The 14,929-nt window shown below is 38.1% G+C and overlaps 1 protein-coding gene across 1 annotated transcript in view; it reads left to right on the top strand.

The window, feature by feature from the left end:
• The window catches only part of AVL9 (AVL9 cell migration associated), a 42,358-nt gene that overhangs the window by 4,039 nt on the left and 23,390 nt on the right, over nt 1-14,929 (top strand). The window contains exons 2-3 of the mRNA XM_065831850.2: nt 11,227-11,347; nt 13,374-13,459. Of these exons, the coding sequence (XP_065687922.1) occupies nt 11,227-11,347; nt 13,374-13,459 (207 nt within the window). The remainder of the gene's footprint in view (nt 1-11,226; nt 11,348-13,373; nt 13,460-14,929) is intronic.

Here is a 14,929-nt window from a genome sequence, read left to right as displayed (position 1 = left end):
AGGGCCCACTGTTGTGCCATGGGTCATTTTGGCTGGGTGAAGTAAGATGATGTTAGAAACAAAGTGAAGGTTTACCATATGTACGTTGTTTAGTCTGAGGATGCAGTTTCCTGTGCAACTGTTAAAAATCTGGACCTGCTCACTGTTAGGAAGGCTTTGTGCTGTGTGAAAGAAGCACGTTGCATTTTCCAACTGAAAACCCTTAACACATTGGAAGGAGTTTGCTCTAGCAAGTGTGGAGTAAGCTTTTGGGCAAACTGTAGGTTTTTGTTTGCTTACACGAGCAGATTGCCAGCCTGCTTCTTTGAGCCTCTTAGTTACTCACTTGGACTGTGATAGCAATGAGATCTTCAAAAAGTGCTGGTTGCTGTATCTCTTTGCCAAGGAAAAGAGGTAGTTACAGCAGAGGGCTTAGAGAATGGGAGAAGCCTGGCTGAACGCTAGGTCTACCTAGTATTTGACACATTCTCAACAGGTCGGTTTAAGGGAAGGACAACCGGTGTGAAGCAGGCATGGGGAAAGGTTGCTCTGCTTTGTATGAACCAGCTGAATTGTTACAGGACCTTTCCTCAATGTATAATTAAATAGCAAATGTCCTGAAATGGGCAGAGCTCGATCAGGGTTTTCATTCATCTGAAAAGACAAATATTTAATTAATATTTTTAAAAAAATTGCTTCTTTGATACCTATTTGCTGCTATTAAGAGGAGTTGCCTAAGGAGAAAGGAAAAGCAAACACAGCCCTTCATCATATCTACTCACTCATACTCTTGTCTGTTTATGTAAAGCACATGGTTTTGGTGTGGAAGGAGTTTTTACACGCTTCTTGGGTTCTACGGGACTGAAGTCATGAAAGCACTGGGCCATAAACTGATAGAAAGGGCAGCCTGCCCTGGAAGTGGTATGTTCAGGTTTGGAGTATTAGGAGCTGGTTGACTCATTAGTTACTACAGCAGGTTACTGGTCCAGCTCCCTGGCTCTTATTACATTCTCTTGGTCTCCTCTGTTGGTACAGGATGGTTAGACTTGGATTTTGGGTCTGTTTGTGCCCTTCTGTAGTAGCTGATAACAAATTCCTCGGTAGTTTTCAGAAGCTGTAGCAGCTAGTGATTTTAGAGCAAATAAAAGGAGAAGTTTGTGTTTTTTTTCAGAATCATTAAACACTTCCTCTCATTACAAGTGAGCAATAAAACACTTAATTTGCTTTACAATATTTTAACTTTTGAAAACATTAAATGGTGTGGGAAGTCTGTATCTATCTTATGATTGAGATCTTTAGCAAAAATGTAACCTGAACGTTTAGTAGTATATGCAAATTGTGTGTTGAAAAATATATGGAGATACCTTTGCTTTATGGTGAAGGTGGAAGAGTGAGAGTCATGAGGTGTAGTTCTCCACTAGTAATCCTGTGTGTCACAATCCTCATTTGAGCTCTCTGTCTCCGAGCTTTATTTACATGGGGAGGCAGAGAGATAATAGTCTCTGAGGGTGTAGAAGGCTTAAAATAACCTGAGTACTCTAAAAACCATTCATTTTGAAGGCAAGAGAGGTATCCACAAGTCTCTGTAAGCCCCCAGCTGGTTGCTGAGGAAGTAGATGGTGCCTTTGCTACTCTACTGCTTGACCCAGAACAATAATCTCTATCCTCTCTTGATGCTACGAGGTGTTGAGTCTATTACATCTGTGTAAACTCAGGCCCTGTGTCACCAGCACTCAGGCCATACATAATCTCACATAACTTGGTGCAAGGCCCAGCTTTTCTGCACTCCAAGTCCTGAGCAGCTGTGCAGATCGCATCTTACCTTGTGTGGTGGATGACCATTGTCTCATGTGTCCTCTCAAGGCTTGACTGCCTTCCATACCGCTCTTGATTTAAAAACAGGCATTTCCAACTGTGTTGTGGCAAATAAAAAGTGTTGGTAGTAGGGAAAGTGGTGTGTGTGTGTCATGGACTTCTCATATTGCTGGTTACTTTTGTTTGCCTGGAATCCTTGTTCTGTAAAAGAACGGCAGCTGATTTTGACTCATTTCTCTGTACACCAGTGGAGAAAGACACTTCAAACTTAGTGTCACAGACATGGGAGTGGATTATTGTAAATACCTAAAGGCATATTCCTGTGGAATCCCAAAGTTTGTCCTAAGAATCTTCAAAGTACTTTAAATGTTTAATGTAGATGCTTTCTCCAAAGTAGAGTCTGAGTTGCCTGCCTGTGTGTGTATGTTTTTGAGTGGACTGCATTTGAAGACCAGTCCCCATCTTGCCTGACCATAGATTTTCTTCCTGGCATGCAAAGGAAGGTTAAGTTCAGGAATGAAACAGCTGGTACCTAGGTTTTAGAGAAGAGCCTGGATGTGATCTTTGAGAGGGAAGAATGCCCCTTAAGACTTCTTCCCTTCCTGAATTGTGTATGTGCTCCTCATGTCGTTTGAGAGCTTCAGGTACTTGAGTTCTGGAAGGTAATGCCTGTGATCTGCGGAAATCAGTATGTAACGTGGCCTGAGAAATTGTTGGCAAGGTAGGCTTGACTTTGTTTGCAGAATTAGGAGATGTCTAAGGAATGAAAGAGTTCAGTCTGTTACCGGCTCTGAGAACTGCTTAAAGTTTCAGATCTCCTGCACCCCTGATTGTAGCACTTGTTTCCAAGAGGGAAACACTGAAGTCACCCTCTTCAGTAGGTTCCATGGGCAGCCTTTCTGGAGGCATCTTTCTTTTCTTTTGTTAGGGGAACACTTTTAGCTTGTCTCATTCTGTTTGTTTGTTTGCTGTCTTTCTTTGAATACTCCCCTTTACTGGAGCATTCCGTGGGGTTTTTTTTGTGATCTCTGCCAACCCAGTAGCTGCTGTGATTCTGTTAGATGTGCTTGACTCCCTTGACCATGTAAGTGAAGTGTATGCTTTGTTGTCTTTAAAGTCTCTGTGTCATTGTTTTGGGGAGCACACTGAGCAGGTATTATGCAATAGGTAATCTCTAGTGATTAAACAAGTTCTTGTTAAAGGAACAAGAGAAACAAAAAATAACTCAAAAAGGAACTAGGCTGGAATCAAGCCGAAGAGCTTTGTTCCTGGCTCTGTTGATGATAACATGTAAATATAAGTACAATTCCTTTGTTTTTGTTCCCTGCTTTTAATAATATTATTTAAGCACTTCAAAGGGCCATTATAAGCGTGAAATCTCTTGAAGAAATTAACAGTAGCATACATCAAGTATCAAAGATTAGCCTGTTGTCTAAAATATATGGAATTGCTTATGTTCAACAGGTTGAAATTTCGAAAGAAGCTTTTAGCTTTTATTAGAAAGGCTATTCAAAATAGCATGGGATGCTAATAATTTTAAATACACAATGCATTGCTGAGTACACATTGCTGTCTTATAGTTCTTTAAACAATACCACAGATTCTGATCTTGTTTGTAGAAATAATGATGGGTTCCACTCTTTGCGTGTCTATTTAATCTACTTACTCATTGTTTTGTGTTTGCTGTTCAAGAAAAACTCCCAGGTACGGTGGATTTTTGTTTGTTTTGTTTCTTTGTTTAGTTTTTCAAGCTTTAAAGAACATTATACTTTGATAATCTTTCAGTTGCTTCCTTGGAAGTCCTGAACAGAAAGTATTTCTGTGGAGGATTCCATACTGGATATTTTCTCCACAGTTGCCCTGATGTGTGAATTGAGAGAAGTTTCCTAAATAACTACTTACAGTTACGGAACACTTCCCATAGTCATTGTCATTAACTTTTGTCTTATGATCTATCTGTTCTTTGTATGTGTCATAACATCCAAGTGGTTATTTAAACATTCTATACCAGGAATCTTGACCTTTCTCTTGAATAAATGCATTAATGGTAAATCAGTGAAATATGTGTTTCTGTACCTTGGTCACACTTTTCATCTACCTATTTCAGAATGCTTTCAAAGAGTAGCTCAGGCTCTCAGCACTTGTATAAAGGTAGCAACTTAGTTTACATACATATATAATAAAGGGAAGTTCAAAGCTGTGAAAACACTGAACAGAGATCACTCCAGACGGAGTAAATTGGAACTTGCAAGTCTCAACTTTTTGTTCTGTGTCCTTATTCCTATTGCCTTGTTTCATTATAGTGTCTAATTCTGGTAATCCATCCCATAGCTTATATGTGGTGCTGAATTATTACACCTGGGTGGGCTGCTTGTTTCTAAAAGCACTCAGAAAGTTGTGGGTAAAAGATGTGAAAGCAACTTCCTTGCCTGCTCTGACATTGCTCTGCTTGGCTGCCCAGGGAAGTGGTTGAGTCACCACCCCTGGAGCTGTTGAAAAGACGTATAGATGAGGCTCTTAGGGACATGGTTCAGTGCCAGAGTTAGGTTATGGTTGGACTCAATGATCCTAAGTGTCTCTTCTAATCAAAATTATTCTACGACATGCTGGGGGATAGGGCACAGGGCTGCTGCTTCATTTGGGTTACCCAGAGTAAGAGTGTGGTCTGTACATCACGATGTTACTGTGCGTGTGTAGCTTCTCAGCCTCATACTTGGTAGTGAGCTGGATTTATGCACTCGCAGGAGTAAATCTAATGTTAAAACTTGTAAGGAAGGAGCATGTTCACAAAGAGCCATTCTGGGACCATCAGACATCCCTGTACCTGGGTGTGCTCACTGAGAGCCGATGGGTGCAGCAGGTGGAAAATAGGCTGCTGCTGACCCTGATCTGTACAACTTGCTGTGCAGGGCAGAGGTAATTTAGGAGTAGAGCCCAGGGTTGCCCTCTATTGTTTCACTAAGGAAGCTGCCCTCTCTGGTACCTTGTATCTTCTTAACAGTTTGTCCTGTATGAATTCTAATTGCTTTCTGTAAGACCACAGTCTTGTCTTGAGGGCACAGAGTTCCCTGGCAAGTCCCCTGGGCTGGAAGGGCCGCAGCAGTGTTATGTTTCTCTTCTGGGAGGAGTGTGGGGTTTTGTTTGTTGTTATTTACTTTCTTTGAGGAGACAGATAAGAGCAAAATTCCCAAGCACAGGATTTACGTCTGACTTGGGCTGTATGACTATAAAGTGTTAAGTAATTGAAAAGTGTCTAAAATGCATACTAGCGTGACTTTGAAAACAAATGCAAGGTTTCAGTGTTTCAGGTTATTTTATCTTTTAAGAGCCAAAACTTAACTAACCTAGTCAGAGTTTTCAAAGCAAATTAGAATGGTTATATTGCACATCTGTAGCAATACAAACGATGTCTTAGAACTTGTGTAAGTGGCCACCCTATAGCTTTAGTGATACAAGAAGATGAGGATGTTCCAATTCGAGGAACTGGAAGGATAGTAGAGACTGTGCACAACCTCTTTGTAATATGTGGATTTCCTTTGCTGTTACTGTGTGTGTATGTGATGGATTTTAAAATAGATTTCTATAAATATGTATCATACATATTCTACATGTACATATTTATATAAATATGCATATGCATGATAGTTATTACACACATACCTATTTATATAAATATATAATGTATTAATATATTTTTTAAATCTCTTGTTAGTGCTCATTATACTACTGCATAGGCATTATTGTTATATGGATGGGCTCTTCCACCTGTAGATCCCGATCTGTTGGTTTTGTCATACAACAGTGGGGAAAGTTTGTCATTTGAATCTGATAAAATTGTGATTTAAGTAATATATTTTTCTCAGTGCTGAGAGACTGACACTGTTCTTATATTTTCATTTCGCTGTGCACTGCACAGTGATTCAGATAAAATCATTGGTGTGCTGGTTTTTTCCAGATCTGGCTGTGCTAGGACTATTATATCAAGAAAACTTATTTTAAAAATCCCTACTTTGAGTGAAGAACAAGTACTGACTTAGTTGAAATGAGGGATCAAGTTTTAGGTGTAATTTTAATCTTTTGGGGTTTGTTAGTTTTTTTTGACACTGCTGCTTAGCATTATACTCAATGCTCAACATCCATCTGCTTTTCTTTCTTAAATGAGAGAGGAAGAGTTGGTATCCTCTAAATGAAATGTATTGAAATGATTTATGAAAAGTTTTTCTAAATAGAAATATTGTGAGTGGGTTTTGCTGATCTCCCTGTTTTTCATTTGAAGCAATTATTCTACCTATTTGTGCAGTACAAGCAATAAGAGAGATCATCAAAGTAGTTGTTTAGAAAATGGAATGGGTTTGCTCCCTGTAAGTTAGATTCTGCCACTTACTGAAAGCATCCTTGTCTTTAACATAATATTGTCATTTTAAATATTTCAGATTTTTTCAGAGATTTGAGATAAAATCCCCTTTCCATTGGACCAATGGAAAAACTTATTTGGATCTAGGCTTTTTTCATTTTTAGTTTGAAATCTTCCAAAATACCCACGTTAAAGAGGGAAGCTTATATTGTGACTGCTGTAAGAGGGTTTAACCTGTAAGTGAAGTAATTCAAACATGTGACAGTAGATGGAGTGAGGACGGAGAGTTTATACTGACTTGCCAGTGCATTTTTAATTATCACTGTTTAGTGTTTGCTGAGGTTCTCACTGTGATTGTTAACACTTAACACTTCTCACAGATGAGGAAAACCTTACCTGAATATAAAGTTCACCAAAAATTAATTTCAGCTACCTGTCTAATGTTTGGGTGTGATAGTTTAAGAGGACATGCACATATATTTTGGAAATTCCTCTTTTATCAGTGTCGTTTTAACCTCTCTTCTGATTGTGTGCTTGTAATTTAGTAGAAGACATAATCAATGCATTCTTCTAAAGAAAAACTATCATGTTAGTTCCTAAATGTAGGAACTGAAGTATGTTTCTTATTGCCTGCAGTCTTCTTACTGCAAGTTAATGAATGTCTAGTAAATCTGTTCTGGCTAGGGAGTCCCTTTAAAGACAATGAACCAGAACAGATTACCTGGATGTTTTTTTAATTCAACAAACAGAATAGTACTGTGTTTTAGAAGGTGATTTGCATCCAGACTGCTAGATTCAATACAAACTGCATATAAAAGTTTAGTTAACACAGTAGAATTAGCAAAACATAAAACTGTTGCTTCAATAAATTCAGTTCTGTTTCAGTTGTTCTTTTTTTAACTTGGTAATCCACAAGAGTTGAAATAATTTGTGTAGTGAAGAGCACAGTTATTTATTTTTCCACTAAATCACAACACAATGTTCTGTATTGATACTTAGTTCTGAAATCCATCAAGAGCTGTTTACAGAAGAAGATAATCTGAACAGGCAGAAAGCATACCTCTTTGTAATACATAGATTTCCTTCGCCGTTACTGTGTGTGTATGTGATGGATTTAAAAATATTTTTATATAAATGTGTATCATACATATTTATTCTACATGTACACACACCCCTGATGCTTGGAAGAGTGAGAAATGAGTGGAGATTCTAGTAGTTCATGTTTTATGTAGTTTATTCTGAAGTTCTTGAGAAGTCCAGCTCTGAATTTCATTTTGTTGAGGAGTCTCTTAATTTACTTGAGGAGACAAAAAACTCTAAAATCTGCTGTGGCAGTCAGCTCTGAAAACTTGCATGTATTTCTTTGTTCCTATTGGCTACTGAGCTGTATCAAAATACTTTATTTCGGTTGTTTGCAGGCATTTTTTATAACGCATATATGTATTAATGACAAATAGGGAAGTTGAAGAGCATGTTTATGCATCCACATGCATGTATATATGGACTTACATAAAGATCCATTGTATTTAAATAAAAATGAGGTCCTCTTCCTTAATTCTGTGAAGAGGGAGAAAAAGAGCTGTGACACAGGTCTCTTCTGTAGTCCCGTCTCATCTCCCTGTCATGGTTAGTCTTGGGTTTAAAGTGGAAGATGAGAAAAAAATAACTTTTTTTTTTAAGTAACTTTAACCAGGAACACTGTACTGCACAGTTTGCACGCATCAGCTGAGAGCAGGATTTTACTGATGCTCCAGTTGTTCAAAAACGCAGAAGTGACAGAACTGAGATTCTCTCTACCCCATTATTTTGATTTTTGTATGTGTTACTGCTCAGTTTCAAGATTTTCAAGAGCTGTGGGGGTTTGGCTTTTTTCTTTTTTTTAGGCTACTCAATGCTCTTGTAAGACTTTGTTTTTGAAATAATGCTTTTTCTATGGAAAGGATTCCTAACACCAGTTGTGGCCAGTGCGAATTGAGGCGAGCAGGCTAGAAGTCTAGAAGATGAGGAGCTGTTAGGATGAGTTTCACCTGCATTAATTCAGTCATCTGCAAGTTAGACTTAGGAGTGTGAGCTGGCTCTATTCAGAGACAATGGAAAGAAACAAATCGGGTGAATCATCCTCTGCAGGTGTCTGTTTTCTGTGACTGTGCAGAGTGCTTAGGAAAACTGTTCCAGAGATCTGGCTTTTTGACATGAATCCCACCTGCAGGGACTACTTGTGAAAAAGCTTGACTTAACTCTTTGAAATGAAATCACTGTAAGCTCTCAAGGCGGAGGGCGTTCTCCATGGCACTAGATGCTGTCCTTGCTGTTGGATTGTCCTTTTTCTTTTTTTCTGCTTCTTTATAACTTCCACCTTCTCAGACGATACTTCTATAAGCAGTGATCTATTAAACTACACAACTGTGTAGTACCAGGGTACTTCTTACGTGGATCCTCTTGGGGATAGGGAGGAATAGTGTGTCATAAAGTGAATCAGATCTATCATAAAGTATATCCGTAGAATAGGTTATTTAGGGCCGTGTATATTAGGGCCTGGACACCTTCCTTGTGTAACCTCATCTAGGTGTTGCTGCTCCAGCAGGGGGATTGGACTGGATGATCTTTCGAGGTCCCTTCCAATCCCCAGCATTCTGTGATGTAAATAATCTTAGTTCTGCTTTATCTGAGTTTTGTGATCTTCTCTCACTGATACACACGCATACAGAAGTCTCTATATTAGGACACATACTATTGAAAGAAGCAAACTAATATAAAACAAGGTTATCAGCAGTGTCATTAATGCCTGTTCTGTTTGTTGAATTTGATTTGGAACAGTCAGAGCCTGCAGAAATCTCTGTTGCTGGGAGTATCCGATAGCAGCTGAGGTGTTGACAGTTTATTGTGAGCTGGAACAAAGTGGTTCTTCAGCAGATTTCACGCTGTCAAAAGAACAGAGGAGCCAGATCTCTCATGTTTATTCTGACTTTAAAAAGGAGTATTCCTTAGTGAATACATGTTTTTCATATAGCTTGAATTTTCCTACCTTTCTTTCCTTTAAATATGTCTTCTAATTCATTATTTTGGTTGGAGAGCAAAATACAATTGTAATTCTGTGAGTGCGTGGAAGCAATGATGTCTTAAATCATTACAGAATTTCCCTGTCAAGAATAGTGCTTTGAAGGCATTGACTGAAATCTAAGGTTCCCAGTATTCCTCTATATTCTGTGGAAAAAAAGGCTCCTGCAGAGCATGAATCTGAACCCTTTTCTGTTGGCTATGCACTGAAATAAAATACCTACTCCAGAACATTAGTGTAGATGCTCCTTGACTGTCTTTGTTTTAAAACTTAGCAATAAATAAAGCATGGTTCCTAAGGTTACTCCTCCTGCAAGAATCCAGTAACAATTCTGTTTACAGTGTTTTCAGCCAGCAAGTTTGAATCCAGACAGTGTCAAATTGTATGATACAATCTAGTTCTGTATTGCAGATACTTACCTGAAGCTTCTAACATTGTAATTTTCTTATAGTATATGATTTGAAAAGGATAGCAGGGAATTCTTAGGATTTATATGTGTACTAACTGGCAGGCAGTTTCTCTGCTCCCTATATGGTTGCTAATTCCAGTGTTTGTCTCTCCTTTGGAAGTCAGGTGCTCTTCTGTTTTGCTTAATGGCGTATTTTGTTTAAAAGGCTCTGTGGATTTTTGATAAGTAACTACAAGTCAGGGTCTGGATTCCTTCTGCCTTCCCCTGCCAAAATTAATCCTTTCTCTATTGCATGTTTGTTTTGTTTTGGTTTTTTTTTTTTCCGACCCTTGCATAATTATTCTTTCTGAGTTACTTATCTTTAGCTCAGGACTTTGGTCTTTCACCAGACCTTGCTTGTTTGATTGTTTTTTTTTTTTTTTTTGTGGATGTTTTCAAGGTATCTTTTATAATACAAGGAACAAGAAAACTTGATACTGATACAGCAAGCAGCAAGGCTGGTTTCTTGTGGTGTTTTCGTGTCCTTTGTGCTTTTTTCCCAAGTTGGTAACAGTTGTAGAAAGAGTGACACCGTGTGTTAAAGTGAAGAATATCACTTTTCTTGTTTTGTTTCCCATTTCTTCAATACTCTCTTCCATGACAATGTTTTTATCATCCATCAGATGTTAAGATTTTCTGTGTGCTTCTTTATTTTCATGTGTACATTTTACAGCTTATTAGTTTATTGCTAAATGTCCTTCAAGAGAAGTTGCATTATCTTTAAGCAGTTTATTTTACTGATAAATTTGTGTTCAGATTTTGTTCAGTAATTTTAGAAATGCATGTGTGGAAAACAGAGTTAGTGAAGGTGGCTGGAAACCTGGAGAGGTCTCCATAGGAAAAGAAGATGGAAGGATAGTACTGTGAATATGAGGATCTATGGTAGATGTGTAGTGTAGTGTGAGGAACAGGAAGGTTGTCCCTGTTACTGGGAAGAAGAGGTAAGTGGCAAATAAATGAATGAGGAAAGGAAAGGGAAGGGAAGGAAAGGGAGGTGCTTGGGGAAAGGAAGAGGAGGCCGATGTGTGGCATACATTACAGTCACAGGCATAAAAATATTTAAAGGCAGTATTTTGTTATTAGTGTAGTTTCTGCGATTATTCAGCATCCAGGTGGGTAAAATAGAGGCTTGCACCCATTAAGAGTGTTACCTGGTTGTGAGTGCTTGAGGGGCTGAGAAGCCAGATGTGGTTCCAGGCTGGGTGTGCCCCTGCAGTGACCGTGCCTGTCACTGGTGCAGCGATGCACTGCTGGCTGTGTGCGTACTGGGGAGAAGATTTTCAGCTGTTGGGTGATGTTTTCTGCTTGAATATCTGCTTTGTATTTCTCTGGAGGAGAAGGGACTATGCTGGATGGAAGATCTGTAGAAGACAAATCTGCCCAGGGCCTGTTGGTGAGACCACACAAGTCAGTCCATGGGTGCTGTAGAGGAAGAGACAAGGAAGGCTCGTAGGAAGCAGAACTTTGTTTCATATCATTGTTAAAGAAGAGGTTCTAGGCTGAATCACAGAGGCTTGCTTGTTTGCTAATGTATTCTTTCTTTGACCTCCCCTCTATTTTTTGTTTGTTTAGGTTGAATTTTCCTATCCCCCTCTAAAGCCTGAAGAAGGACATGACAGCCACAGTTTACCAGAGGAATGGAAATACTTGCCATTTCTCGCCTTGCCGGATGGTGCTCACAACTATCAGGAAGGTAAGAAACAAGAGAAGAAGTTGTATGTACTACTGCTCCTGCCACCAAAAGAAAAATCCTGATATCTGAACAGTTGATTAACAATTGTTTTCTTTATTAGACTTCCTCTACTTCCTGTTCAAGCTGCAAAGTACATTGGCAGTGATGTCGCTTCAGAGTTTAAAGCGAAAGTAAATCATGAAGGTGTACCTCCTACATCAAGAAATCAGATGTACATAGAAGCTGAAGTGTTACATGTCACTTGTGTGTAGTCCTAGTGCAAAACAAGGCTACAAGCTTTCTCAGGAATTCTTTGAAGTGGGAATAAACTCTTCAGTAAAATCTAATCCGGTTTTGAGAGAAGGGAAAAATTCAGTTCTAAAATTTAACTTTGTAATGTATGTTCCTCCACTAATTTAGAGATTCTCAGAATGACCTACAAGTCATTCAGTGTCTGTAGAATTACTTAGTTTGAAGAAACAACAAATTTAAAGAGAAGGAATAGAAATTTTAGTGTATTTGTCAACAGAATGAAGACAGAAGATTCCTTTGCCATGTAGTTACCAGCAAGTTCGTGGCAGAGTTGTTTGGTTTTTGTTTGTTGCGTTTTGTTTATTTGTTTGTTTTGTGTGTGTGTAGTACTGCATTTATGTCTTTGTTTATTTGACAGCAGTTCAGTTCGTCACAGTGACATTTATAGGCATGTTCAGTTGTTGCATCTTTTTTCTGCACAATACTGAACAAAGAAGTCACTTAAAACAGCAAAATCACGGAAACCCTTTAAAAATCATCTTATTAAAAGCAGTATTAACTTTATATACTTAGTTTCCTAATTCTCCAACTTCCAGAGACCTCATTTGGAAGGAAAGAAAGCAGTATAAAAATAATTCCCTTCCTAGCAGCCATAAGAGTCTCTCTTACTCTACTATGGGTCATGAGTTTTGTTCAATTTCTGCATTGTTAAAGCATGATGAGCAGTGGACTGCATTCAAAGCCAGGAAAATCATATGCAGCTGCCCTTACCTGTTCCCTCTTGTCTCAGTACCTTCCCACTTAATGCTCAACCTCAAGCATTTTCATTGCTGCACTGAAGATTATCAATGTGTATTTTTGGCAGCAAAACGGATGCATATCCTTGTGTTTTGTAGGCAAGAATACACATGAATCTGTAGCTTTATTAGATATATTTTTTGAGTTTTAAACTAATTCCCACTGATAGTTACATTTTTGTAAAGAGGATGACTTGTTACAGGAAATAGTCTTAAAAACTTTCTGAAACCCTAGGTGATCTCCATGATATAATTAAACTTGTTCAAATGAATAAGCTTTGTTATAAACAGTCCCTCTTTTTATTGGACTTAATGCGTATGGGATTGTCTCTTCTGTTAATTTTGTTACTGTGATGCAAGCAAAAAATTAATAGTTGGTTTCAAAACAGATTTAACTCATGTTTTGAAAGGCAAGCAGTCATAATGTCCTCTACTTAAGATTTAGCAATTTTTTTGCAGTAGTAGCAAGTTTGTGTGTATATGTGTATATATTTCAAGCCATAAAAGCCTTTCTCTTCTTATATTTTGTAGAGCTTTTTCCTTTCATGTCACACATGCACATACATAGTAATTATTTTGTTTGAGACTAGGATTCACAAATCCTTTTTGTTGGCATAGTGGTGCTGCTGCATGGATATCTACCTTGGCAATGGTAGCAGCTACTCTAATCTTTCATAGAATCATAGAATCATCTTGGTTGGAAGAGACCCTCAAGATCACCAAATCCAACCATAACCTAACTCTAGCACTAAACCATGTCCCTAAGAACCTTGTCTAAACACCTTTTAAACACCTCCAGGGATGGTGACTCCACCACTTCCCTGGGCAGCCTGTTCCAATGCTTCTCAACCCCCAGCTGCCACTTGGCCTTTTTTCTTTAAGTCAATGAAAATTACTGCTGAAAATATTGGCACACTTAACCTTTTATAAATGAGGCTGAAAATGAAAATACTGAACTCTTGTTAGTGACTTATGAAAGTGTCTTTTCTTTTTCATAGATACCGTGTTTTTCCATTTGCCACCGAGATGTGGAGATCGAACCACAGTATATGGTGTCTCTTGCTATAGGCAGATTGAAGCAAAGGTAACTCTCCAAGTTGTGGATTATATTAATGAAATAATAGGCTTGATGCATTAATGACTCTAAAATTCAGTGGCTTGCATTACATCATTGAAGTTGCGTTGAAAATCTGTGAAAATGTGCACAGCAGGTAGCTACAGAACTTGGGAACTGTTTCCTTCCCTTACCTCAACAACCATGTTGTGATCTTTTGAAATGTCCAAGGCAATTGAAAAATATGTTTTGCTCCTTGAGAGCTAACCCAGGCATCAGCACCAAGTAGCAACATGAAGCTGACAGTCTGTCAGGCGGCCAAGTTGTGTTTCCAGAAAGTAGGCCTCTTGAGTAGAAAAAGTTGAATTTTCTCCAGTGTTTCGCCACAGAGAATTTGAGAGTATTTCCTGGATTCTGACCATGAAAGTGTAGCGATACTTCTCTTCACCTACCCCCTTTGCCAAAAGTATGCTTGCAGAGTAGACCAGAATCTTCACATTCAGTGTTGCTGCTTACCGATTCTGAGCTTTTAGCGGTAAAGCTGAAAAACTGATGACAGATACAGTGTGCACATGATCACAGTGAGGAAATTATCTACTCGAATCTGCTCATATTTTCAAAATAGTAGCGGTAGTATGATCTGTGCACTTGAGAAGTTATTACGAATTTCTTTAAAAATTACTCCCTTTTCCAGTGAAATGCCAAGAATCTGGAATGCCATATGGGTTTGAGTTTTAGATGAGTCTTGTATTCAGAAGATGTAAACTACATGCCATTTTGGAGTTAATCATACCTTGATTATGTTTCAAATTCCTGTTTACACTATAGGAGAAATTTTACACATGCAGATTTTAATTCCTTTTCTTTTGAACTAAATCCATGTTGATTTTAGTTCACTCGCTGTCTTTGCAGCCAGTCTTCACTGCATTCTGTGAGCAGAGGCTTGATCTATTTATACAATAACTTGACTTTGTGGTGCTCTTTATTCCAATTTATGCTGTTTAGTAACCAATTAAGAAGATAAACAGATGTTTAAAATAAACTCTTTGGAAAAAGTAGGATCTAAACCAATGTATTTCATCTGACAGTCCGAGCACTCTTTCTATCTCTCCTTTTTGATGTGTGTGCTGCAGTCTGCAATGCTTGCTGTTTTGTACAATTAAGTGAATCACTTGGCTGTACTTCTGCTAACACCCTTTCTAGGTCTGCTGTTAAGTGCTGGGACCATTTGGTCTGACTGAGAATGTAGCTGATTCTGCAGATGACACCACTTTTACTTTACTTTTACTTTACTTTTACTTTACTTTTACTTTACTTTTACTTTACTTTTACTTTACTTTTACTTTACTTTTACTTTACTTTTACTTTACTTTTACTTTACTTTTACTTTACTTTTACTTTACTTTTACTTTACTTTTACTTTACTTTTACTTTACTTTTACTTTACTTTTACTTTACTTTTACTTTACTTTTACTTTACTTTTACTTTACTTTTACTTT

The sequence above is a fragment of the Patagioenas fasciata genome, chromosome 2 (assembly GCF_037038585.1).
Source record: "Patagioenas fasciata isolate bPatFas1 chromosome 2, bPatFas1.hap1, whole genome shotgun sequence".
Taxonomy (NCBI): Eukaryota; Metazoa; Chordata; class Aves; order Columbiformes; family Columbidae; genus Patagioenas; species Patagioenas fasciata.
This window is presented reverse-complemented; position numbering and strand designations above follow the sequence as displayed.